Source organism: Monodelphis domestica, chromosome 1 (assembly GCF_027887165.1).
Source record: "Monodelphis domestica isolate mMonDom1 chromosome 1, mMonDom1.pri, whole genome shotgun sequence".
Classification (NCBI taxonomy): domain Eukaryota; kingdom Metazoa; phylum Chordata; class Mammalia; order Didelphimorphia; family Didelphidae; genus Monodelphis; species Monodelphis domestica.
The window spans coordinates 307,291,536-307,318,814 of NC_077227.1; the positions used below are offsets into that span (position 1 = coordinate 307,291,536).

Below are 27,279 nucleotides of genomic sequence, written 5' to 3' on the forward strand. Positions count from 1 at the left end.
TGAACTAGCATTTATTAAGCCCATTGCCTGTGCAAGGCACTTAGGGATTCAACATCATAGTGCACTTAAACTCTCTGTATATCCTGTAGGATGAGGGAGTCTTTTCTGAATCTTGAATGAAATAAATCTAGGCAATAAAAGGAAGTCCTGCTTTGTATAGTGACTAATTTGGCAGTTGTTACCCCCTAGAGCTGTTAGAGGTAGGAAGTAAAAATGGATTTAAGGAATTGGACACATTTGTGACTGATACAATGGTATATGTCTTCTAAAAAGCCCATCATCTCTCTAACCCTCATGGTTTGTGTCAGGTAGGACAGCCAAACCCCCTCATATCCTGTCCCTTTGTGTTACTGTCAGATACTGAAAAATGGGTCAGATAGCCTATGGGCCAACTGAACTGAGCATTCTTATGTTCCCATATATACATCTGCCTAGGACTATGGCTGATCATGAGTTTTCTCTCAAGCAATCTACATTTCTCAAAATTTAAATATACACCTTAGAAGAAAGGATACTGGTTGATTAATCAATGGGAAAATTTTGCTTTCAAAGGAATATGTTGGCCCCTTGAAAAATAACTTTTCCCTAGTTGTCATAACTCATTGCGGTGACTTTATATCTTCCAGCAAATGGGAGCATTCCCAAATGTCCCAGATGTTTTCTTCATTGAAATGTTATTACTCTAGCATTGATGAGAAAAACACAAGTGTTGCCCAGACATTTAGCACTATGTAGTCCTGCTCAGAGGATAAGATAGGAGCCTAATGGTTATTGGGGAGTGGGTTGGGTTGGGTGGGTAATTCTTTGCTTTTATGAACAAACTTCTGCTTTATCTTCTAAAATATAGAGATTACATTTTCTTTTAATTGTAGTGATATTTTTTCTTAGTTGGGCAATATGTGAGCATGAGAAAGTTTCTACAAATCTGTCCTTTGGTTGTAAGACTACTTGTAGCAATCTTTTTTCCATGAGGAAATGGATCAAACTGATTCCTCATGAAACATTGACATGCTTGGTTTTGACCTGAAACCAGAGGTGTAGTTGAAACTGGACTATAAGCACATTTGTCCTGTTTTTCTATATATCTGTGAATTGTGGCCAAGACTTCCAATTTAAATCAAGAGACCTCAAGGGTAAAGGTGAAACTTTTTTCTTTGCCTCATTAGATGTATTTTTAATAACACTTGAGCTGAAAGAGACCTTAAGAAGCATTCATTCTACCTCCTATCTCTTCTTTGGCCAGTAAAAATACTCTAGGACCACCAGCTATCCATTGTTTTGAAAAATTTGTTCTCTCAATTTCTCTTGGTAAATCTTTTTTTTAAGTGTTTTATAGATACCTTTTATTTTTTTATATTCCTTCTAATTAGGAAGCAATTAAGCAAAATTTATTACAAAACAATTGGCAGTATGTGCCATATTCTGCTTCTGGTACCTCTACATGACAGGAGAGAATTGTGTTTATAAGCTCATCATTCACCCTTCATAGATTTAGAGCTGGAAAGGATCTTGAAGGCCATTTGGTCTAACCTCTCCCTATCTATCCACCCTGCCATTCATTTTACAAATGTGGAACTGAGACCCAGAAAAGTTAAATGACTTCCTGAAAGTCACACAGTAACTAACAGAACATGGGCCTGAAATTAGGTCCTCTGCCTTATGTTGCACACTGCCTCTAAGTAGATGAGCAGAACTATTATGGGATAGGGCCTGGACCTGTGATTGTATTGGTACAAGAACTCTCAGGTGATAAAACTTTTTTCAGTTTTCAGTTCAGATAAAACTTGATTCATTTTGGGAGCTTCTTTACAATTTATAGTCTTGGAGAGTTGCCTAGAACACTGAGAATAAATAACTGATACAAGATTACTCAGTCAGTATGTGTCAGATGAATTTGAAATTTGATATTCCTAACTTGTAGACTGGCTCTCTATTAACTATAATATACTTCCTTATACTACTAGTAAGTATGAAAAATAATATAAAACTAACACTATTAACACCATTTCAAAATTCACCAAATGGACAAATTTTAATTTTCTAAACCATGGAGGCATATATATATACAAACTCACAGAATGTCAGAACTGAAGGGGATCCTAGAAGATGAATGGCAGAATTAGAGGGGCCACTAGAATCATCTGCTTCCTGGAACCAAGATTGGTAACCTATTTTAGTATCTACCAATTCGGAAGGGCTTTCTAATTCCATCTAGAATAAGGTCCTGTGGAAACCTGGTTGATGATAGAAGAGGAATTATAGCGTTAAATGAGCTGCTATTAGGGCAGCTAGGTGGCACAATGAATAAAGAGAATACCAGGCCTAGAGTCTGGAAGTCTTGAAGTCTAGCTGTGTGATCCTGGGCAAATCACTTAACCCTGATTGCCTAGTCCATACTCTTTTTGTCTTACAGTTACTTAGACAAAAGGTAAGCATTTATAAATAAATGAATGAGCTGCCTTCCCTTCTATAGCATATCAGTTAAAGACTTTTTCTTAGAAAAAAATTGTATCACTACTGGATCTTTCTGATAAGCACAACTTGGTTTTACCTGGGGTATCATAAAACCTTTAGTCTTTGTCTCCCAGTTTAACTGTAGGATCATAGGCCTGGAATAGGAAGGGTTCCTAGAGGTCATTTGCTCCAACTTGTCTCATTTTACAAATAAGGAAAATGCAGCCCCCAGAAGCTTATTAAGTGACTTGACCAGTCGGAGTGTGTTAACAGCAGGACTTGAACTTTTTTTCCCCTACTGTAAAGGCTAGCTTGCAACCAATAACCTCATTTTGCCTATTTTGTTATTATTTTAGAGGGGTTGGTAGTATTGAGGTGGGATTGGTCCTGTGTTGGAAATGGAGAATAGTAATGCTTCTTTAACTTATAGTTTTAGAAAGTTGTTTAGAAACCTGAAAGGGGTGTGTGTGAGTATGTGTATGTTTGAGCGTGTATCTCCCTGACTGCTAGAGGTGTGCCAGAGCCCCAGTCCATTCTATTCCTTGAATCCAATATCTTGGTAGAGGATCATCTGCCCTGACATTATTTTCCAAGGTCTTCAGGACCATCTTCTTTACTACTTGTCTTTTCTAATTACGTCCTTGCCCTCTGTCTTCAGTGAACTGAAAATGAATCCTCCTTTGTTTGTTATCTCTTCCAGTTAGAATGTGAACTACTCAAGACCAAGTATTCTATTTGCATTTCCAGTGCCAGCATCTAGGAAGCATTTGAGTGCTTTTCCATTCTGTTCCATATATGCCAGAGGCAAGACTAGAGTCTGCCTCTTCCTTACTCTAAGACTAGCTTGCTAACCACTGCATTGGCTTGCCTCTTTTGTCTACAGAGACTACATTTCCGATAGAATTTGCTAATGTCTCTGAGTGGAGTCAAAGTAAACTTGGAGAAATTTCTTCCATCCAAACCTCATTTCTTTCAGGGCAATGAGGTACTTCCCATAAAACAGTTCAAAAAATCTTTCCCAGACCACCAGAGAATTGCCCCAAGCCTTTTGAAAGGGAAACTCAATATTGAATAACTCACTAGAAGTTATTTCCAGACTTGAATTCCACTTCCCTCAGAAGTCCTGTAGGTGGTTCAGGGCTACTCAGGGATTCCATGGAATGTTCCATACTTGTTCTTGCAAACTGTAAAATTAGCAGATTGAACTGTTTCTTTTTCCCTTCCCAAATATGCAGTTGAAATGATTAAACACACACACACACACACACACACACACACACACACACACACAACAGGTGGATCCATTCTGAAGCTTATGAGAAGGATCCACTCTTTGAGATATTTCCCAGCTCTGACCACTCACTTAAGAGCATCCTATCACCTTTGGGGGCTATGGTTGAGCAACTGGTCTGAGTGCTGCACAACAATTTCATTTTTTGTATTCATACCTTTATACCCTGCTGCATGTTTAGTCCAGAGTGAACGCTCTTAGATCCTGAGTCCTGGAGGGAGCTGTCTGAAAAGCTAAATAAAATCTCTGGCTCTTCATTGTGTTTCAGAATCTACCCTTTGGTCATTCCTAGACCCTCTCTTTTGACCTTCAGGTATTTTATTTATTTATGTATTTTCTCCACTGCCTTTTTCAACTTTTAGACCTTCCAAATCCAGGCATGTTTTCTTTGCAGAGTGGGGCAGGGGAGAAAAGAGGTGATGGGGAATGTTTCTTGGTGGAGCTATATTTAGAACTCAGAATTTCTAATAACCACATACAAATGATCACCCCAAAATTCTACTTTTTCCTTGATTACAAAAGCAGGAAGTCTGTAATGGTGGTCTGTTTTTCTTCTACACAATAAAGCACATTGTCTGCTTACTGTACCAGTATTTGGCAAACGTTAAACCCTGAGGGGAATTGAAATTGGAGCTGTGAACAGCTAATTTTCCAAACATTTGTTTAATGTGAATTGTGGTGTTAGCTCCCAGAAATCAGTGGAAAGCCCTGTTTCTCCACTCTTCCTGTTCCTAAAATACCTTGTCAAAGGATACTTGGAATGCCTCCTAACATTCCCAAACACTTGAAGGAAAAGGGCATTACTCCATATCAAGTGTCAAAATCAAATCTTGAATACCAACATATATATACCATGCTTTTTTTCAATTGTTTCATTAAAATTTGTTTAAAAACTCAAGTCTAACAGCTGAATCTGTTAAAATATAAAGATAATATATTTCCATTTGGTTAGTTTCAAATACTCTATTTTTATAATTGCCTTTGAATTTAAGTACCATTCTATTTGTGTGTGTGTGTGTGTATCATATGTGTAGGTGTGTCTGTGTGTGAATATGGGTATGTTAACACAAATAGATCTAGGACAAGTTGGAAAGATCAAGGTTCAGGTACTACTCCTGAAACATAATTACAGATGACCAGTCAGTAAGTCATTTAACCTCAGAGTAGTAGAGGCAGTTCTCTAGTACTTTAAGTTGCAGAAAAGGTGTTGCCTACATTGAAAGGAGTTCCCTATCCCAGTGAAATCATAGATCTAGTCCCTCTATGAATAGTCATGTTCAGATTATTCTTAAGAAATTGATAATCTAGTATTGTGAAAAGGTTTTTTAGCCAGAAATTAGGGCAAAGGTGGTTTTCATTCAGAATCTTTCCCTTCATTCAGCATAAAAAACCAGCTATTTGCATTGTATAGTATAGTCATTCTATTGGAGGTATAAGTATTTCAACCATATATTTAAGTGATTAATGTTTACTTGAAGATGACAAGAAAAAGAAATGACTTGAAAAGCTGCCAGTGTTTCAGTACTTTTGCTGCCTACACTTTGGTAAAGTTTTATTCAGGAGTCAACTTCCCACATGAATGACACCTGAGGTTAACTTAAACACTGCTTGCCATTCAACAGAAAGAATGAAGAATAGGGATACTTTTGCTTCTTAAGCATGTGAATCGGGACCATAAGCCAGCTAAACATTTGGGGAGTAGAAACAGAATTTGGAATGTGCTTCAAAGTCACTTATTCTTCATAGGATCATAGAACTCAAGTTGAAAGAAGGAAGAAAATAGAAAAACAAGTATTAAGCATCTGCTATGTGCTGAGCACTGTGCTCAGTTCCTTATATATATTTAATTTAAATTGAATCCTCAATAATGCTGGTGAGGAAACTGAGACAAATTGTGGTTATGTGACTTGATTTAGGCCACACAGCTAGTATCAGAGTCCAGATTTTGAACTCTAGGTCCAGTGCTCTAAGGAACCTTAGAGGTCATCTAGTACAACCTCTTTATTCTGAGGCCTACAGACCTTCAGTGTTCAAGGTCACATAAGTAGTAAATGGCAGAATTCAGACTCATTTCTTTGACATGAAGGTCAAAGTTTCCTTTCCAGCATACCACTATCTCCCCTTCCTACTTGATTGCAAAGATGGTGAACAAAAAGGAACCTACTCTTTTAGAACTACAGTGCTGTCCATTATGTGGACAGAAAAATTGATTTGGAGTTTGGACGCCTGAATTTAAATCCTAGGTTTACACTTACTACCTGTGTGATGTTGAGCAAGTTGATCTCCAAGATCCTTTAACCTTTAGGCCTCAATTTCCTCGGTTTATCTCTTGAGTGCCCTTTCAGCCTTAAATTCTATAGTTCTATTTTCTGATAATAACATTCACTGTCATCCATGCTGGGCTCAAATGCCATCAACTGGATTTGCTCAACTCCAAGTTAAATGTGCTAAACAGAGTGTAAAAGAGGCAAAAAATAACCTGAGAAGTTATTTCTTTGATTAAAATTCAATGAGATACATGAGATTCACTTGATACATGTTAAAAACAGTTGTCTTGGATGCTGTACTCAATTGAACCCCTCATGACCTATCCCTGTTATAGGGAATTGTGTGCTAATTGAGTCCTTAAAGGAACAAATGAGCAAGTAAATAATTCATATCTAGATTGTTGACTCAGACATTTAGGGGTCCAAGGACCATTCTGTTGGAGTAAAGACCCCAACCCTACCTCACTTGTTTTTGCTGAGCACTGTTAAAACATCCCAACTAGAATTCACAAAAGAGTACATTACTCAGTGAGACACTGATGAGGGAGATCATGGGCAAATGATGGATTTTGGCTCAAAATTGAAGTATAGACATTGCCATAAAATAAGGCAAACTGTATATTAGTTCTGGGTTGCCGGGAAGGTCTGTGAGCACACTAAAAACAAAACAAAACAAAAACACCTTTATGAAGTCTCTTAATTCCTAAAATCCTACCAGATTCATTCCTTTAGCTCAAGATTTTGTGAAAATGCAAATACTAGGGAGAGGTATCGTTTAAGCTGCCAGCCAGTTACACCTTTGAATGAAGGAATTTATCACATACTTTCCTAAGAGTGGATTTTGATGAGAGGAAGGAGGGATGAGGGTGTGTATTGGAGACCCAGGGTACCTGATAGAGGGAAGAAGGAGCACTTGTTCTTGAGCCATGCTTGGAGCATCAATAGCAGCATGTCAGAATCATAGAGGGAATCATATGAATTTAAAATAAAAAAATCCAGGTCCTAATTCCAGCTCTGCTACTTTTTACCTGTGTAGTATCTAACCTCAGTTCCTCCTCAGCAAAATGAGGGGTGTTGAACTACAGAAACCATAAGATCTGTTCAGCTCTAAATATAAACCCATGATTAGATGTTTTACATTGTTCTCTTGATTTTGCAGTGAAATGCTATATCCCAACCTCAGCAGACAAATGTCCGTTAAATGAGAACCTTCCCATTTGCACATTTAAACTAATCAACTCTATTTATGCAAGAAGAAGCAGGGAGAAGTCAGCAAAGCAGCCAGTGCAGATAGCACAACAGAGGGCACTCCTGCTGATGGATTCACCGTCCTCTCCACCAAAAGCCTCTTCCTCGGCCAAAAGGTATGTTAGCACTTTCCAAAATTGAATGAGCTGTTGGACAAACTCTGAAGATTCTCTCTCTCTCTCTCTCACACACACACACACACACACACACGCACACACACACACACACACACACATGCGCGCGCGCACGCGCACGCACATGCATTCATGCATACAATGCCTTCCTCTGTGAAGGCTGGAAACTTTTGGAGGTGTGACCTGGTCCTCTTTGAGGAGCTCTGGGGCCCTAAGATACCCCCATGATTGAGGAAGCGCTAGATTAGGTCCCAGAGGACCAAAGGTGTCACATCTTTTGGGAAAACACTGAGGAAAGGAGGAGGACTTGGAAATATTAGTAGGAATAGTAAAAATATGTTTTAGGTGGCTAGGATGCTTTAGAGATAAGGAGAGTAAGGACATTTCAAATATAAGGGATTGAGAAGCTGTTATGGATATAATGTGGCCAGCAGATCATATGAGCTTCCTCCTACAGGTGGAACTCTGTCCAAAAAAGTAGACTGAAATTAGCCAGATACTGAAACCTTTTCCTTGGCAAAAAGCAAGGGAAAAGCTGGTCACTAAACCACATATGGGAGAATATCACTTTCATTTTTTAATATAGTGGTTTTTCTGACCTAAAGAGTACACTAGAGCAGTTTTCACTTACTGACGTCAATTAAAAAAAATCTTTATCATTTATTCTTTAACCTTGGACAATATATTTTCAGTTATTGTAGTGGTGCAACTCTGCAAAAGACACCACAGTTTTATAAAGAGAATTTATTTTTATTGCAAATAAAAATACCAAAAAACAAAAACATAATGGTTATGAACATTGCCTTTAAAAAAAATAGAGTGGATGAAAAAGAATTAGATATTATATTCAAATCATTTCCTTTCTGGAAAATTTAAATGGTACAATTTAAGATTTGAATTAGACCTTTAAAAAAAGCTATTATTTTGACATATTTGTTAACTTTCATTGTGAGGTTATATGTGCATCATTAAGTGATGCAGTCTTTTCAATCATGTCACTGAGATTTGTCCTTTGAATTCTTCCTGTTTTTTCTATAATCAGGTTGTATCAAGTTTCTTTTTGTAGTTTTATGCTTAGTGTTATTAAAAGTAATCAGAACAGCTTCTGTTTTTGAAATGCTATTGGTGTTTTTAACATTCTTTTTTGGGGGTAAAAACAATACAAGTTTGATATTTTAAGGTATGGGGGTTTGAAAATTTTACTTCATATTTTCTATTCATTATGTTTTTAATTGCACAAAGTAAGAAAGTCAACTGACTGGGTATAGTTTTATATCCTTTTGCTTGTTCTTTGGGCAGTAGATTCCAGATTAATGTGACTCATACAGATTACTTTGATTGAAATAAGGGGTGAAAAGTGCTGCAGTTTAAGCCCCAATCCAAGCCATGCAGCTTATACTAAGTTCTTTGGCTGAGATGGAATTTCCCAGACCTGGTAACCTTTTAAGTACATGAAGACATAGAGCCCTTAGTGTTCTACTCCCCGAACCCCCAGATCCCCTTCCTTGCTCTCTGGCAGCTTGTCCCCACAGCCTCTTCTGCTTGCTCCCATCTCTGCTACTTAATAGCTAACCTCCATTCCTGCTTTTTGTCAGAATTCCTCACCCTGCTTTGATGAACAGGGGGAAAAAATGCTTCCCATATAGCTAAATAGAAATTCTGTATGTGTATGAATAGTAAGGAGAAATTCTCCTTCCCCTTCCCCCAATTCCTATATACGTCATAAAGAAACTAAGACTCTGCCTTGCCTATCTCCTTCCTTTCTTTTGTAAGCTCCTTGGATGAAGGGACTAGGTCTTCACATTTACTTAAGAACCAAGTGCTTTATGCTTAATAGCAAACTCAACCTAATCCACTTTTTTTTTCTGAGCATAGGTAGGCTTCAGTACATATAAGAGAATAAGGCATTTCTTTTCCCATGTAAATAGATTTATTATTCATCCATTCAAAAGTCTGCTGAAGATTAAGATGGAAAGAAGTGGGACTTGTACATGAGTCATTTAAATTTATTCTTCCTTCTTATTTATGTTTCATTACCAGGCTCCATAGAAATTTCTTTGCTATGAGAAGAGGATTCTTCAAACAGGCAAAACTAGCTAATGCCAACCACACAACAGTTTTCAGGGGGTCAGAGCAGCCAGACAATGCATGGCAAGCCTGTAACTTGTGCTGTCACCATTTAAACTGCTTGAAGACATTTAATCCAATGTTACTTAGGAAGTGGGGAAAATATGAGAAGTCATGTTAAGAGTATAACAATGAAATCAATCTCCCTGTTTTGCTATTTAATCCTTTGAAGGAAAGTCCTTGTCCTTTTAATTTGCTTTTCAGTTAAGAATTATGGACTCTTTAGGAGATAGGCAGTTGAAGTTAGTGCCAGTATTCCTTATAGCAGAACACTTTCATCCAAATTTGGAATCCGTAAACCTCTATAAGAAAGGCATCAGGTTGTAGTGCTAGTCTCAAAGTAAAAAGATAGGTTTAATTTCAGCCTTTGACACATACTGGTTGACCCTAAGCAAGTCATTTAATTTCTCAATGCTCTAGGCAGCCTTTTTAAGACTTCTTAAGTTGCAGAACAGTTGTTGTTCTGCATTGGTAGAGGGAGTTTCCACACTAGGAATTCAGTACATTCCTGAAATAAGTTTCACACAAGCAAATAATACAATGTTAAGACTAAATGTTTGCAACTTAACTCTTGAGCCTCTCAGCAAATATTTCATTCAATGCTTTGAGTGTGCTGCAAAATTATTCTCTAGCATTTTAAAGTTGGGAGCAGTTACTGAGTTCTACTTCAGTAGTTTTCATAGAATTAATTGTGTTTCAACTACATTAGATAACAGTTTTAAAATAAAGGCTGCTCGGCATGGGGAAAAAATATTTACCACTTGTTTCTATGTACACTAAACATAGGAACTAAATATACGTAAAATCCAACAAAGATAAAATACAGCCTTCTTAAAAATTAGCTCAGTTGGGGTAGTTAGATGCCTCAGTGGATGAGGGCCAGTCCTCAAAGCAGAAGGTCCCAGATTCAAATCTGTTTTCAGACACTTCCCTAGTTGTGTGACCCTGGGAAAGTCACTTAACTCCCATTGTCTAGCCCTTCCCACCCTTATACCTTGGAACCAGTGCACAGTGTTGATGTTAAGACGGAAGGTAAGGTTTCATTTTTTAATTAGCTCATTATTAGATTTGTATAATAAAACATTTATGTGACACATTACATTTCACAAAGAACTTTGTTCTCAACTCTGTAAGGTGTAACTAGTTTATTATTATCCCCATTTTATAGGTGAGGACACTGAAACTCAGAGTAATTAAGTGACTTAAGCTCACACAGCCAGCAAGTGTCAGAGCCAAGTTTTGAACCCCAAAATTCCCAACTCCTCCACATCCAGTTTTCATCTCACTAAGTTACACTGACTCTGTGGTTCAGATCATGCCTCCTTTGCCCACTGCCTAAATATAATTCCATAAAGTAAAACAACATATAACAGTTTGTTGTTTTTATGAGTATTCTCTGCTCTGACACTGGTACTTTAAAAGGGTGCTGTTTTTAGAGTTTAAAAGGGCTTCATTCTCACCCCTTATGAGTACAGAGAGAGAATTTTACATTTAATAGAATTTGATTTTTGCAAGTCATTTGTCAAGTGACACTGTATGTTCCCTCCCATAAAACAAAGATAATTTTCATTGTATCCCAAAATACTATTAAATATTTAAAATGCTCAACTTTGGGGCTAGTTTGCCTTTTAATTGGGGCAATTTAATTTCGCCATTTTAACCCATAAGCTAATTTTCATTTTAGGAAAAATTTCAGAAATCTCACATCAGTACAATTTTTGTACAGTAGTCCTCTGTACTGTTCAATTCATATTTTTTCAAGCATATATCATGATTTCCCATTTGTGAAGAGAAAAACTGGTGCCTGCTGCACATAACCAGAGGTTTGGGCTGGAGGATGGTATTTGGTTGTGATAGTTCTCTATCTTGGTTGCTGAGCTACTTACATGAAAAAGCAAATGAGTTTCAGAGACTAGAAGCTAATTGTTTTTGTTAACAATGTTGTACTAGACATTTAAATTCTTCAAAAAATTGCTTTAATTATGGTTTAAGTTAACACGCATGTAAATATTGCGTTGTAAAACTATTGTGAAAAAGAAGGCAATGCTGTGATATTGAACCAATTCTATGCCTTTGTTTTGTTGTTTCTGATGCAATTGCTACTTAAGAGACAGAGTCCCTTTCCAGAGCTTTTAAAACCTTATGCTTCATCTCCAAAGAGCATCCAACCTAGATTTCCATAAATTACTGTCAAATGATAGCAAATTTAATTTAATAATTTTCTTAGTAGAGTTAATACTTCTTCAGAGCAGCCCAGGAAGTGATGTGTCATTTCTTTCGAATCTTCCTGATGTTCATGGAGCAGCCTCAGAACCCTCAACTCCTCATCTTTCTCTTATAGTTCTAGACTCTTTTCATTCTAGATTATGAAAAGGCCCATATGTTCCCCTCCAGAAACTCTGACTATTTCGTCTCTTATGTTTGACACAAGTTCCCTGAACCAACTCAGACAAAAGTTGCAATTTGCAGTGACTCCATTTCAGGGAACTTTTGGTTATTGTGTCCATACAGAACAAAGTAAAAGCTTCTTATGAGGGAGATACCAGTGTGAAATTGACAGAATTGCCTCAGCATTTCCATCATCAATGAACAATGAAGGTTTGGTGCCCATTGGATGTTTTATGATATCCCAGTAGGTCTATTTACAAGAAGCTCAGAAAAGTAAGAGTGACCAACCTTCCCAACCCGGACACACATTGAGGAAACCACTTCTCTACCAAGATGAACAAACACTACAGTAAAATCCTGTTTCCCATAATGGATTGAAAAGCAAAAGCTCCACAGGATTGGATTTTTCCTTTGGGATTTCTACTTTATGTGAATAATGTAGGAAGAAAAAGCATGCTGATTTCATCTAGATTCCCCTTTCTGAAAGAATTAGGATAAACTAGCACTCAGCCAGAATTACAGAAGAGGATTATCAATATCTTCCAAATATGTTTTATTGATCATTCACCTTTCATAAAATCTGCATTTATATTCCAAAGGGCATTAAGAAAAAATGAAACTTTGCTATGTATTGTAGCCAAATCTGTAATGCATATGGCAACTTCAAACCTCTGTGTTGCTGATACCATCTCATGAGCTCAATCGACAAGCTATTTCAAGGTCTGTTCCAAATGGGCATGGTCATCATTTCTAAGTAAGACCATGTGATTCTGAATGAACAGAAAGTTTAATGCAGTTTTCTGTCACTATGTTGGATAGCTCTAGGATACTTAAAATAGCTCACTGTTTTCTACATTGAGGAGAGACTAATAAAAAAAATCATTCTATTTTACCATTATGTCTACAAATGTTTTAGTATTCATTTCAACTAATGTTTTATTGAACTGTCTGCCACCCAGCCCTATGTTAGATGCAGAAGCATAAGAAATGGTACCTCCCCCTCAAGGAGCTTATGGTCTAGTTGGGGTTCTCTGTCTCTGTCTCTGTCTTTCTCTGTTTCTGTCTCTTTCTTTTCTGTCAATCTCTTCTCTGTCTCTGTCTCTCTCTCTGTCTCTCTATGTCTCTCTGTCTCTCTCTCGCTCTCTTTCTCTCACTCTTTCTCTCTCTCTCTCACACACACACACACACACACACACACACACACACACATACACACACACACACACAACATACACACAAAGATACAAAAAGACACATAAGACCAATACCAAAAAATACAAATCCTCATGCTCAATTGAAAATAATCCAGGGTGAAATGCATGGTAAAGACAAATGCTATGAGGTGGTCAGGAACAAGGTCAATGTCGTTTAGAACCAATCAAAATGAAAACTGTGGACTCTTTGTACTGGCAGCAACTTTGATAGATCATCTAGGGTATCCTTTAGACGTGACTTTAGTCCTGATTGACCTATGAGAATCTATCATTTTTTTATGAACACGCCAACATTTTCATGTCCCCCTTTCCAATGTTTCATGTTTTTTATTGGCAGGAAATTATTCTTCGTGTTTAGCTTAAATTCTCCTTTGTTATAATTTAAAACTGCCTTCGAGTCCTATTCTCCTCTAGGTATCTTTCTGGGGGAGTCTATGCCTTTCCATTATTGTCCATTCAAGTCCTTTCTAGGGTAATCAGAAAGTGGCCTGACATTTTCTATCTTCAGTTCTCTTATTTTTGCCTTCTACATTTGCATTTTTAATGAAAGGCTGACTGACTCATGGCTGGTCTGTTATGTGCGCCGGCATTGAGATCTTGATCATACATGCCCATGCCTAGCCTACTGCCTTCCTGTTTTGTGCACTGTCTGTTCTTCCCTGGGTGTATCACTTGTCTCTGCTGAATTTCATTGTTTCTACACATTGTGCCAGTTAACCAAGGTACCTGTACCTCTTTTCATCTAATTTTTCCTCCCTCGTACCCCTCAAAAAAAAAGTTTTCTTCTAAGGTATATGCTCTTTGGTCTAACATCCGAGTACATTAGATAAACTTAGCTCAGTTCTGGTCCATAGCAATGAATAATGGCTCTTCTCTGGTGTCTGGTGTCTCTACTCGACACCCATGTTGGCCAGATGTAAAGACTAACATCTCTGCACCACAGCTATAAATTGTCTGTGGAGCCTCATGGCTTCAGTGAGCAATTTCTGTCCCTTTACCAGGCCAGGATATAAGATTCTACCCACATTCTACTCCATATTCTCAGCAGAGAATCCAATTCCACTAAATGGAGTCAGAGTCAGTCTCCCTAGGACAAAACCAGCCCAAGGCTGGAGGGTATTTTATGGCTTGGTTGAATTGGATCCTACATAAATAACCAGCTTTCCTATGAGGCATTTCTGAACACAAAACCAGAACAGTTTATATAACTGGAAAAAAGTGTGAATTTCTAAGGATTTAAGCATGTATGGTTTTAAACACATGCAAAAATGCAGTAATGTGATAGATATAGTAAAAAGTGCACTCATCCATACCATGCCAAATGAAGTATTTCTTTCCCTTTTCCTTTTTCCCTTCTTTCCTTCCCTTTCCCCAACCTTGAAACAGTGTTTCTTTGGTATTGGCTTAATTTGAGTTTTTTGGTTTTTTTTTTTTAAAACAGCATTTGCATGTTGTCAGATTGCAAGACTCAAATGATATCATTTGGAAACAACCATTTCTTGTTCGCAGTCATGCATGTGTTAAGGCACAGTGACCATTAAATTGCTTCCACATTTCCTACCCAATTGGTGGACCCATAGTTTACAAGTGTTAACTTTGACTTTCTTTAATGCCATTTATTCCTATGCACAGGAAGAATCCTTCTGATGAATGAATGAATGAATGAATGAATGAATGAATGAATGAATGAATGCAAATCATCCCAAACCAGTTGTTTTTTTCCCCAAAAGCCAGGATTATGGGCAGCTGAAGTCTCAGGTTGCAATTCTTTATTTGAGCCCCACCCAGATCACCACACATGAGTTCCAAGAAATACATCTGAAGATCTCAATTCAAGGCTATTTGTAAGAGTGTTCTTAAACCACTGAATGTTTAAACTGAAAGCTAGTGCACTACCTCTCTAGTTAGTAATTAAAAATGATTCCCACTGTCAGATGGCTAGGCCTGCCCTGAGTCTGTCTGGCATAGTTACATAGAGTTTGTTTCCACTACTGTCTTCCTAAGAAAGGATTACTCTTAGTCTAAACAGGGTCCTGATTTTGAGAATGTGTTGACTACTTCTGGGAATCATAAACCTGGGTTTATGTTTCTGATGCTTGGAGTGTGCTGGGCTTTTGTTTTGTTTTGTTTTCAATAAAATATTTGGCTCCATAAATTCAGAGGATTGAAGCCTAAGCAGCAGCTGGCCCTATTGCCAGCTTTCAGCTCCTAATATGAATTGGGAAGGGCAGACTCCTTACCAGTAGTGTATCAGCTCTCTCCTTGGGAGGAGGCGGTGGGGGTGGGGAAGATAGGCTACATTTCTTTAAGTAAACTGATGCTCACAGTTCTCATCATTACCTTGGCTAGTGTGTATCTTAGCAGCCTTCTCTGGCATTGTTATTTGGCTTTGGCATAAGTTTTGTTCCTCAAATACCAAGCCAAAGAGTTAACATTTGCATTAAAAAAAAAAGTCCCACTTGAACATTCCTATCTAAAAAGCAATAGAAAGGAAATGTGAGACTAACATCCATTGGTCCCTACCTTAATTAATTCCCAGCACCCCACTGGTTGCTGAGTTTACAGTGTAAAATTTCCCCTCGTACTTAGATACTCAGTGTTGCCATGGAGATATGATAAAAGGACAGTTGTGAGCTAGAATATAAAAGAGCTGATTTATTGGGTGGAAATACACTTTCCAGAAGGAAATACCCTAGAGGACAAGTCTATTGGGTGTCAGGACAGTGGTGCCCAAAGAGCTTGGCAAATTTTAAGATTACTATTTCTTGAAGAGGGACTATTTTTCCTTTCTCCTTGACTCCTCCCTGGAGAAATCTGGAGTCTGGTGATGAATAGGCAGGTGAAATTAGATGTTTCTTAGCAACAGATCATTAAAGCCTCCTCACTGGCCTCCTGACTGAGTCAGAACAGACTGGAGTAGCACTAAAGATGTATGATAGCTTTGTGTAACATGGCAGTGCCCACTCCATCCCTGACAAAGGTAGCTTGGTTCTATGAAGCCACTGGGAGTGGGCAGGAATTCAATAACATTGTGCTCTCATAGGGAGGAGAAATTTCGAATCTTGTGATAGTGATTTTCCCAAACAGAAGCCCTGGGATGACCAACATTGCCAAGATATATATATATATATATATATATATATATATATATATATATACACATATGTATATATATATCCAATGTAGTTTAGACTTTAATTGGGCCTCCCACATTCACTTCATTACTTTATCTTCCTTAGACCGGAACCTAAAAAAACCTTTTTTTTCAGCATCCTGAGTAGCATTTGAGTCTTGTGTTTGAAATGGATTCATTTTGAGCACTGACCCTCTCCACCTCATCCCTGCACCCATCATCAACCTTGTTTGTGGCCTGCACTTTGTTTTGAGTATTTGTTACTTCCATCTGTGTTGCAAGGCTCACTTCTCTGCAGCTTTTCTGTGACTTCCCAGCTGTCCTGTTATTTCCCACCTCATGCTTTTCTTTTCAGCTGAACCTTATTCACAGTGAAATCAGTAATTTAGCCGGCTTTGAGGTGGAGGCCATTATCAATCCTACCAATGCTGACATTGACCTTAAAGATGACCTAGGTAATTGGGGGAATGGGTTTGGCACAACCAGCTGTCAGATGGAAAACTATGGAACCCAGAATTTAGCCTCTTGAACAACTTTTTTTGTAAAATAGTTTAATCCAAATTCTCAAATCTTAGGCTGATGTTTGAGCCTATCTAGCTGTGTCCAGCTTACACCAACCTTAGTCCAGGTGTAAGGGACTCAGTATTATTTCATTGACTCTGATTGGCATCTTCTTACCCAGTTGCAAATGCATGTATGTCTAAATTCTTTTCCATGATGATCAAACTGACTGTTGGCTTCCTGGGATGGGGGAGGGGGGATTTTTTTTTAACTGACTGAAATACTCAGGTAACAACAAAATGAGAGTTTCTCCATTCCAAATGATAGTCAAACTTAACCTAAAAATAATTGAAGAGTAAGAGGGAATGATATAATGTGGCTACAAATTGTCATGTTAGCTTTAATTAGCAAACAAATTGATTTCCCCAGCAAATTTTTTTGTCTTTATCACATTGTCTTTTACATTGGAAAACAGTATAATAAAAAATGGCACCTACTCAGAGCATGCTCTAGTGTTTAAGAGGGAATAAATTATATTCAAGACATCTCTTTAGATGTCGAGGATACAAAGAAAAATAAAATAGTGAGTCTCTCAACCTAACCCACTAGGAGAGCAGGAGTTTAACCATCTCCTATGGGGATACAAAACAGACAAGTAAGAATAACAAAAAAGTAATAAAAAATAATATTAATCACATAGGAGGGCCCCCCAGAAGCTAGACCAAAGTCCAAAGATACTAATTTAGTCAATGAATAATTCTTGTTACTTTTTGAAGAGAAAATATCTGTACCAGCACCTCACATGACACCACTGACCACACAAGACATCATCTCCATGCTTGGAAATATACCTTAACCTTCACTCTCATGGTGATAGACTATTAGTAACACCTCTGCTCAACCTAACATACAACCTATGAGGGTGAAAATGTCTCCACTCCTCTCTGGTTTTGTTTGTGGTACTTACAAATACATTTCAAGAATTTGTATTTCACATAACCCATCCAGATATTATCTTCAGTGAAAAGACAACCAAAGGGTGGGGGGGACAATGGCATGATATCTTAAAAATGCAAAATGCATTGAAGCAAAATTGGCTTAAAGAATTGGTAGGCTTGAAAAAGTATGTTCTACTCCACTACAGAAAGGGGAAAATGACTAGTTCTCCATTTACAAATATACTGTTTTCTCAGCTTAAAAGAGGTGCCTTGAAGGTAGACAAGATAATAAATGTCACGAGGATAAAAATTAAGGCCTGTGAGTTTATTGCTGCTGACAAAATGGAGAAACTTGGTATTTTGGTTGGCCTGATGATCTGCAATTAAAAAAAAAAAACATGCCATATTTTAGTATCCTTCTTAGCGGGGTACCAGTTTTATAGGCTTCTGCAAAGTGAAAGGGGTGTTAGCCATTTAAAAAAAAAAAACTTTGGAAATGATCTCATGTGATTTTTTCAGACCTGTCATTCAAAACATTTAATTGAAACATGTCACATTTGATATCCCTCCTCCTCTCACCCCCACCTACACGTGTACACACATCTTGGATTACTGTTTTGGCTCATACTTTGGAATCCACCAGGTAGGTCCACACTTCCATTGGTGCGTTAGTGAATGTACAGCCTATGCATGGGTCTCAGTCCAACCCAGTTGATCTACATTTGTTTACCTGTTATAGTTGCAAGTTGTACAGGCTGATATTGCCACGATCGACAGTGATGCTGTCGTTCACCCGACAAACTCTGACTTCTACATCGGTGGTGAAGTAGGTAATGGAAAGCCCAGTGCTGCGGAGTTTGTGTGTGTGCATGGGCCGTCAGCCACAAAAGCTTGATCGTTCCGATAGCTATGCAGGGCTGCATTCATTTTGCACTTCCAGCAGTCCTGACTCACAGGGTCTTAAAAATGAAATACCATTCCTTCGAAGTCTCCCTGAGCATAGCTCTAAACTACATTCCTTAGGCTCATTGTAAAAGGCAAAAAGACCAGTTGTGATGGGACATTAAGAGTCATCAAATGGATGTTTCTGGTTGAGAAATCTGACTTTGTCTCCCCTTAAACTTTTGCAAGTGTTCCCCACCCATAATTGTTACCTGCTGGGATCCTATCGCATGAGCCCTTAAATTATCTGGGAACCTAAAGACCTAAAAGATCTTTAGGCTGACTATTTGGTAAACGGAGGCCATCAGGACCTTTTCGCAAACTGATTAAAACTTTCAGACTGATTTCAGAATATAATAGTGAATTTTTCTACACAAAAGTTTGTTTTCATCACAGAATTGACTCATTTTTATCCTCCATAAACCCTTTACTAATCTGACAAGCTATTTTAATATGATGAAGATGCAGACTTCACAAGAAGTGAAAGAATCAAAATTAAATGCATAGTTTTTGTGTAGTAATACACAGGTATTTCCCAATATATGGAACATTACTGAAAAAATATTAATAATTTTCTGTTTATATCCCTAGTACTTGCCTCATTGATAAATATTTGTTAGTTGATTAATTGATGTTACTATATATTTAACCCTCTCCAAATACTTTTTAGAAGTCTTTCTTCTTACTTGCTAATTTAATTACTCAATCAGGAACTGTTTATTAAGCATCTTTTATGTGCCAAGTACTTTTCCAGGTGTTGGAAGAGTTGTTGATTGGTTCCAAGGGGTTCGAATAAAAGATCTTTAGGATCCCTTTCAACTCTAAAATTCTTGTTAGTTTTATAAGTGCCTCAAATTGTCTTGTAGTGTGGTACCAATACACATATGCTAATACAATATATCATGTAGAAATATAAAAAAATGCCAGATTGAAGACCCCAGAATGCTAAAAATGAAGATTATGAGCCCCCTAAATGCCAGGTTACATTAAAGATGCCTAAGGGTGACGAGACCTTCAGAAATAATTAACATTGCCCCCAAATTACTATGGCTATTCTGTTTTGTTCACTATTACTAAAGAAAGCATAGTATTTCTAGAATGTCTCCATTGGTCATTTTTCCATAATATGATTTACTCCCATAGATCCTGGTTTATTAGGCAGCATCTAGGAAGAAAAATATTAAACAGAGATAGTGTTAGTTGAAGCTCTTTTGCCAAAATTAAATCCTAATGTAGACAACTAAAATAAACTGAAATCCAAGTGTCAAAAGGGAGGTTCAGACTTCCTAAGTCAGAGAACCCTCTTAACTTGACCAAATGGAAAGGTAATGAGCAAGAAAAGCTCATTTTATGAATTACAAATATATATATATATATGCACACACACACACACATATATATATATATATATATATATATATATATATATATATATATATATATATATTTAAATTTGAGAGTTATATACTCAGTTCATAGTGACCAGCCAGGTTCCTTTAACTTGTACCCAAAGACTGGATCTCCAGCCACATGGTACTATTAAATACGCTTTGGACCCAGAAGACAACCTTCTGAACTACCAGTTGTTCTGAGACCTCCTTTCAGTTCTAGTCTCTTGGTTCAAAGGCTGAAGGGACCCAGTGAGAATGAGATTGTTCAATTTTTCCCCCAAAGGCGACAATTTCAAACAAACTTAGGGAAGACAAGAATTCCCTACATTCTTTGTTGATACTACTGCACAGAATGATGTAGCACCTAAGCAGCCGAATGACACAAAAACTTAATACACCTTATAATCCTTAATGGAATCCATTTTCTTGAATGATTAATTGAAATAATGTCAAAAGAAGGATGGCATAGATACTTTACACTGCATAGTTTTCTGTTTTTTCTGAGTATCTTCACATGCAATAGTTAGGTCTCACAATTGGACAAATGAGGAAATAGGCCCAGAGAAATTGAGACTTGCCAGTAGTCAAACAGTTAATTAATAACAGGACAAGAATTAGAATATGCCAACATCGAGCTGTTTATAGAAGTAATGCTTGGTGGACTAGTTTAAACCATAACCAAACCAGATCCATACTTTATCTCAACCAAACCTCACCTAAACTTATTCCCCATTTGGGTCTAGTGTCTGCTTTGAAGTGAGTCTGTGTAAGAGTCAAAGAAACCCCTGTCTTACAATCTAATTTCTCACCATTAATAATAAAATTCTCAGGTCCCATGACTGCTGGAAGAAGAAATGAACCTGCACGAGTGCTTAGCTTCCAATGATTAACTTTGATCACCTAAAGTTCTTTCTAACAGTGAAATTTACTACAGGCATATAGCCTCAAGTCATCTAAGCCAAAATTCTTGCTTAGGCTGTTCTAAGCACTGTAATACTTATTATGCCTGCTTTGTAAGCATGAGATAATGCTCTTATTCTCATGAGAGTAACACATAGTTAATGCTTGGGAGAAAAATAAGCCAATTGCTTTTCCATTAACCCTGATATTAGACTAAAGAAGCCAATGTTCTTTGTTAAGAATTTTGACTATATGGAGGAAAAATGTCTTTATTTTATTAAAAAATACAAATGCACATCTATTTCATGCATACATTGCTATATATATATATATATATATATATTTATACATAGTATGCATATAGGATCAAAGTGGTCCTTGGTTTTGTGTCCCCAATTTTAGGTAGAGTTTAGATTTCACTATGACTTAATCCAAGACAAGTTTAATTTTGGTTTCCTTTCCAATTAAAAAAATAGGCCAATTGACTAATTTTAAAAGTATACTTTTAATTAAATGGAATATTGGTAATAAGTCATATCTACCTAAGTAATAGTTGTAGAAAAGGACTTATTTTAATACTATTAATATTTTCTAGGCTAGAATTACCATTTCATTCTAGTTATTAGTTTAATTATTAGAGAATTATTATAATTTTGTTTAATCTAGAATATTTCATCTCCCCTCAAATCAAGCGGCAGTGTATGATGAAGGTAGCTCTATTCTATAATAATGATAATGGCTCACATTTATGTAGTGTTTTAAGCTTTGCAATACAATTTGCATATGTTATTATCTGATGTGAAACAGTGATATAATCATTTTGATGTTAGCAAATGGAGAATTAAGGCTATGGTTTGCATTTTTCAGCACTATATTGGTCTTGCCTCAAATCTCTGGTCATTTCAGACCTGTACTATGTAGATGTTTATTCATTGCTGCCTTACGCAGGTATCCCATGCTAACCAGAATTCCTGCCCTTTGGGCTTAGTAGTGTGTTGGGAGAGGATGTATTCCACATAAAGAATCTTAAGAATAACATTCTCTCTGAAAGTCAGCCCAAGGACCTGGTTTATACCTTAATATCTCTGCTTTAGGGAGATTTGAATGGGGTCTGATTATCATCCTTTCAGTATTTACTTCAATACTTTCAGACTTCTAGGACTGGACTCTGCAGACTTAACTATAGCCTTAACCCCAAATTCTGTTTGTTCAGAAGCCATTTGGCTTTATTTTTTTCATCCATGGTGGGAGTTTTTCACCCATGCAGGCTACCCATTTTTGGGATGTGAACTCCATGTGAATAAGGCAGATTTCTTTAAAATATTCAAGCCTTGTTTTTCCAAATTTGGAATAATTCATTTCCAGTGCCTCAAATCACCACAAACTTATATTCTGTATATCATGATTTTTTTCCCAAATAAAAACATAAGTAAGTAGCTTAAGAGGGGGCACTTCAGCCTCATTTCAGGAAAGTAACTTTAAGATGTGCAAAACAAGAATCAGAGCTTTTTAAAAAAAAGGTCAAATGCTATTCTTTCAGAAATGTTCAGTGACAAAAATACATTGTGTTTGCCAGTTGTCCATTGGAACAATGCCATGGTCCAGTTCTAAATATTTAATTATGTCATGAGCTTTTTTTCTCCACTTAGAACAATATTCTCTCAATAGGAGTGTTGGAGCATAAGGTACTAGATTAAAGTTGGGATATCATAAAATACCTATTTTAATCTTCCTCTCTTCATAAATATGGTAACTGAGGCCCAGATAGGAGAAATGATTTGTTCAAAGTTAGTGGAAGAGTCGGGATTTGAACCCAGGACTCTTTGTATTACAGTGTTTTCACAATTGATCTTTATCAAATAAATGGACGAATGTATTTTTATTTAATGTATTTTTGTGTGTTGGGCCTGAATTGTTAGAAACAAAATAATCATTCCAGCCCATCACCAAGCATTTTTCAAGTACCTTCTAGGTGCCTGAGACTGTGCTAAGTGCTGAGAATGCAAAAAAAATCCTTATATTTTAAAGCTCTGTTTCTTTCTTTGCTCATATTTACATATGATGATTGGGGATCATTAATATAACCTTTAAAATCTTGTCTGGGGCCATTTTTGTATTTGCTTATGATGACAGAACTGCAAAATAAGAACTAATTGGTGGCCATAAGTTGCCTGAAACCCTCCTTTCATCAGGATACTCTCCTTTTGTTTTAGGTTCAGTCACAGAAAAAAAGTTGGATGTTTGGTGGGAGAATAAGATTCTTTGTAGATAGCATTTTTTTTAAAGGAAGGATGACAATGGAGAGACTTTGGTCTTTCTCAGAGAAGCCCAAGTGGAAACAAGACTTTGGGTTTAGTTTTTAGCCCCATCCAGCTTCTTTTTGACCAAAAAAAAAAAAAATAGGCCCATTCAAAAAGAACCTGATTCTCTTGGCCTCCTGATGAATTGGGAACTTTCAAGACCAGTCAGAATTAGACTCACTGACATCTGAGTCAAGGCATAACAGAGACAGGAAGGCAATGAGTAAGGTGTCCATTGGCTGTCTGGGAATGGCTTTGAAGTTTTACATTAACACAACTAACATTTAGTTCCTATTTTGCAGTCCTTCCAAAATTAAATGAGTTAAATCATTTTGTAAATGGCATGGCAGCTTGACATGCTACCATGCTTGTGTGAACTCAAGAGACAAGGCTTAGATTCTAACCAGATGCTATCCTCATTTAGGGAATACCCTGGAGAAGAAAGGTGGCAAGGAATTTGTGGAAGCAGTGTTAGAACTTCGAAAAAAGAATGGTCCGTTGGACATCGCTGGAGGTGAGACTAAAGCAACACTGGCAATTTCCGGGTTTGGTTCTTGCTCCATCTGGGCACATTTCTGGAGTGTACCATCATTTAATCCTTATGAAACACTCTTATGGAAGCCATCCTGCTTGATTAATTTATAAGCTCAAAATGAAAATGACATCTATCCCATCAATACAGTGGAGTGAACTGAAGGGCTGTTATTTTGTAAAATAGGATTTTATTGTAGTAGGTCAACTTAGAATCCATCAATCAGTCTTTAAAAATGTGGTTTGCTTAAAACAGTTCATCAGGTTTTGTAGAACTCAGACTCCATTAAATGGAGTTTCAAAACTAGGAAAAGAACACTGCAAACATAAGCTCTGATAAATTACAAAAGGCAATATTTAAACCATCTGTAAAGTTGCTGATAAGTGTTGCAAATTAATAATCCTCATTCAGCCATCTGTATTTATAATCAGAAAATATAAATATGTCAGTTATGATTTGCAAGTTAAACTCCTTTCTGAAAGAAAGGAAATGGGAAGGGTTTATCTTGGAACATGACATTAAATACAGGCAAAAACTTTTCATTAACTGCTTAAAAATTTAGGGGGAAGGGTTTGTTTTCTGATCCTTATAGTGGATATATATATATATATATATCCACTCTCCAGGCAAGTTAAAAATATGAAGTTGGAAGAAAATTTCAGTGGGTCATACAGATCAGTACAAACTTCAGTCCATTTGGTTGGTGGCATAGTACAATGTCACCCAAGTTACTGGATATGAAATGTATATTAAAAGATAGCTCTGGTACTAGCAAACCAGGTGCAACCAGGCCCTACTTCTCTTTTGTCCAGGAAACCTGTGGTCTTTGCTATTTCTGATAGTGCCAGTTCCTTATGCCTTCTAGTCAGTCATATAGGACCATGGATTTGGTTCCACCCTTTTATTGCTGGAGGAAAATAAGACCCTATGTTGGGCCTCATGAAGTTCTTAATTACCCTACTGAAAATTCTTATACAAAGACACAAAGGTTAAGTTGAGGACAGAGTTTCCATTGGATAGGATCCTAGAGATGATGAGATTTAACCCCTTTTATACAGTAGAAAGCTAAGGCCTAAAGAGGGAAAGTGACAAACTAGAATTATGGTTCCCAGAGCAGTAGAAGACATGGTCTTTGCCTTTGGATCTTGCAAACAAATTGGGAGAACACTCACATTGTATGAAACAGTTTGAGAATGAGCCAATAACTTATTATGTACCAGAAGGTTATTTGTCAGTTGTCTGGATCTCAGAACATAATAGAAATGGAAATAATGCTTTATATGCCAATTTGCTTCTCGAGTTCCTTTACAAAAAAACACTTTAAACCCATAAGATAGATGAAAAATGGTACCACTCATATCATTAAATTCATCCACCATTCTAGACATTGTTCCTACAGGTTTTTAGGTCCAATTCCATAAAACTTCAAGAATAGAGACTCTGCCTCATAGAGCTTTCCTTTTCCTACCAGTGCCTCAAGCACCAAAATCCACACATAAGAATGGAAAACTACAACTCCTGGTCAAATTAGGGCAGGACTGCTGGGATAGAGTCTTTATCGGTGACTTTTAGACAATGGGATTCTGGGTGATCATAAGTCAGGGTTAGCCAATATAATTAAGCACTTCGTGTATAGACACTTCACTATAAAAACATCATTAAGCTTCTGTACATTTCCCTTTTTTATAGTCATTTATTTACTCATTTAATATCATATCACCCAGATGTCATTTCTTATATCTTTAGGAGAGGATTCTTCATGATTAGTAAAATGAGAAAGGAGCATTCTTAATTGAAACATGACTTTGTCCCATCTTCTGTTAAAATAAAATGATCCTACCCAAAGCACACTGTCTGAAACTAAGTCTTTTAGTCATATGGACTATGAAGACCATACCTAACAAAGCCATTGAAGAAAGGACATTAGGATACTTGGCTAGACTCTTAAGCAAAGGTGGTTTTCCTAATGTATCTGGATTGACATATCAGGGAGATTTATAGATCACACCTAATGATTTTTCAAGTGAACCCATTGGCAGAAAAAGGAACCAGTGAGTATGAACACTTTGAGTACTAAGAGGTTGTTAGTTTGGCATATTCAGTTAAGCATGGTTGCCCCTGAGTAACTATTCTTTATCGCAGTAGCTGTAAGTAGCTCAGTGGATCATGAATGCCAAAGACTAGGTCTGGACTGGGCAGTTCTGGTTGGAAATGACTGTAGCTAAACATATGTTTTACCACCATGGGAACTCAGGTTACAAGTGCAAGTACATGAAAAGTGCTCCTGTCCCCTCCTCACATTTCTGATTTCAAAGAACTAATATAATTGGTAAGTACAAAGCCCCTTCCCGTGCATTATCTCATTTGACTTTCTTAACAGGTCTGTAAGGGAATTTATCATCTCCCTTCCATTGATGAAGTAATTAGACCAGAGAATGACTGATCCAAGGCTACTTCTAGTAGTCCAGGATTAAAATCCATTTCTTTTAAATTCTAGTTGTAGCAGTCTTTCCAGTGTACCATTTCAGCAGTTGTTTTAAATTTAGGGCTTTGTTGTTGTTGACTTCATAAACACACGTAAACTGCTTTTTTATTTGCATGGGGATGGGGTCTAACAGTCTGGGTTCTTTTTTCCCACTAGCGGCTGTCAGTGCAGGCCATGGCTTGCCTGCCAAGTTTGTGATCCACTGTAACAGTCCAATATGGGGCTCTGACAAGTGTGAAGAGCTTCTGGAAAAGACAGTGAAGAACTGTTTGGCCTTGGCAGATGACAGGAAACTGAAATCAATTGCATTTCCATCAATTGGCAGTGGACGGTAAGAGAGCCCACTAGTGTAAATAATCTGTACCAAAAGATGATTCTTGGGTAACACATTCATTTATTCAATTATTGAGAGACTAATAATGAGTAAGGTTAGGTCTTAAACCTCCTTCGGTCTAGTTGAAAAGATAAGATATGTGAAAATTTAAATAATTCAATTTTGTTCCATTTCATTGAATAAATAATTACTTGGTCCTTATATCTGAACCCTGTCCTGGGTACTGAGAATAGAAAGATAAAATAAGACATGGTCCTGGTCTTCCAGGAACTTTTCCAATCTAGTTGAGATTTGGGACATGTACATGTAATGATAATGTAAATAAGGTTTCTATAAACATAAAGGAGAGATTAAATAGAAGCCTGGGAGATTTAAGGAAGGGTCACTTCTAATGGGGGAAGGATCGGGAAGGGATTGGGAAAGACTATGAAGGAAGTGATACCTGTGCTGGACCTTGAAAATGAGAAGGATTTTTAGTAGATGGAGATATGAGGGCAGCATCCTCAAAGGCACAGAGATGGAAAATGGGAAGGATAAAATTGAGGACCACGAGTAGTCAAGTCTGGCTAGGTGATAGAATTTGCAAAGTGAAAGACAGCTCAAAAGATAGGTTGAAGTCTGATTGTAAAGGGCTTTAAACACCGAGCTGAGGAGTTTGAATTGGAGAGGGTCAGACTAGAGACTTTCTGATTCAATTCTT

At 37.2% G+C, this 27,279-nt stretch overlaps 1 protein-coding gene across 4 annotated transcripts in view; it reads left to right on the top strand.

Moving 5' to 3' along the window:
- LOC100014238 (core histone macro-H2A.1) overlaps positions 1 to 27,279 on the top strand; it is a 102,349-nt gene that overhangs the window by 62,876 nt on the left and 12,194 nt on the right. Inside the window, exons 5-8 of one of the 4 annotated variants that reach the window (XM_001365207.5) lie at positions 7,266 to 7,376; positions 16,612 to 16,711; positions 23,653 to 23,742; positions 26,402 to 26,576. In XM_001365207.5, coding sequence (XP_001365244.1) covers positions 7,266 to 7,376; positions 16,612 to 16,711; positions 23,653 to 23,742; positions 26,402 to 26,576 — 476 coding nt within the window. Of the gene's footprint in view, positions 1 to 7,265; positions 7,377 to 16,611; positions 16,712 to 18,434; positions 18,526 to 23,652; positions 23,743 to 26,401; positions 26,577 to 27,279 lie in introns of all 4 variants that reach the window. The other 3 variants (XM_001365149.5, XM_007473361.3, XM_007473362.3) reach the window with 3 other exon arrangements.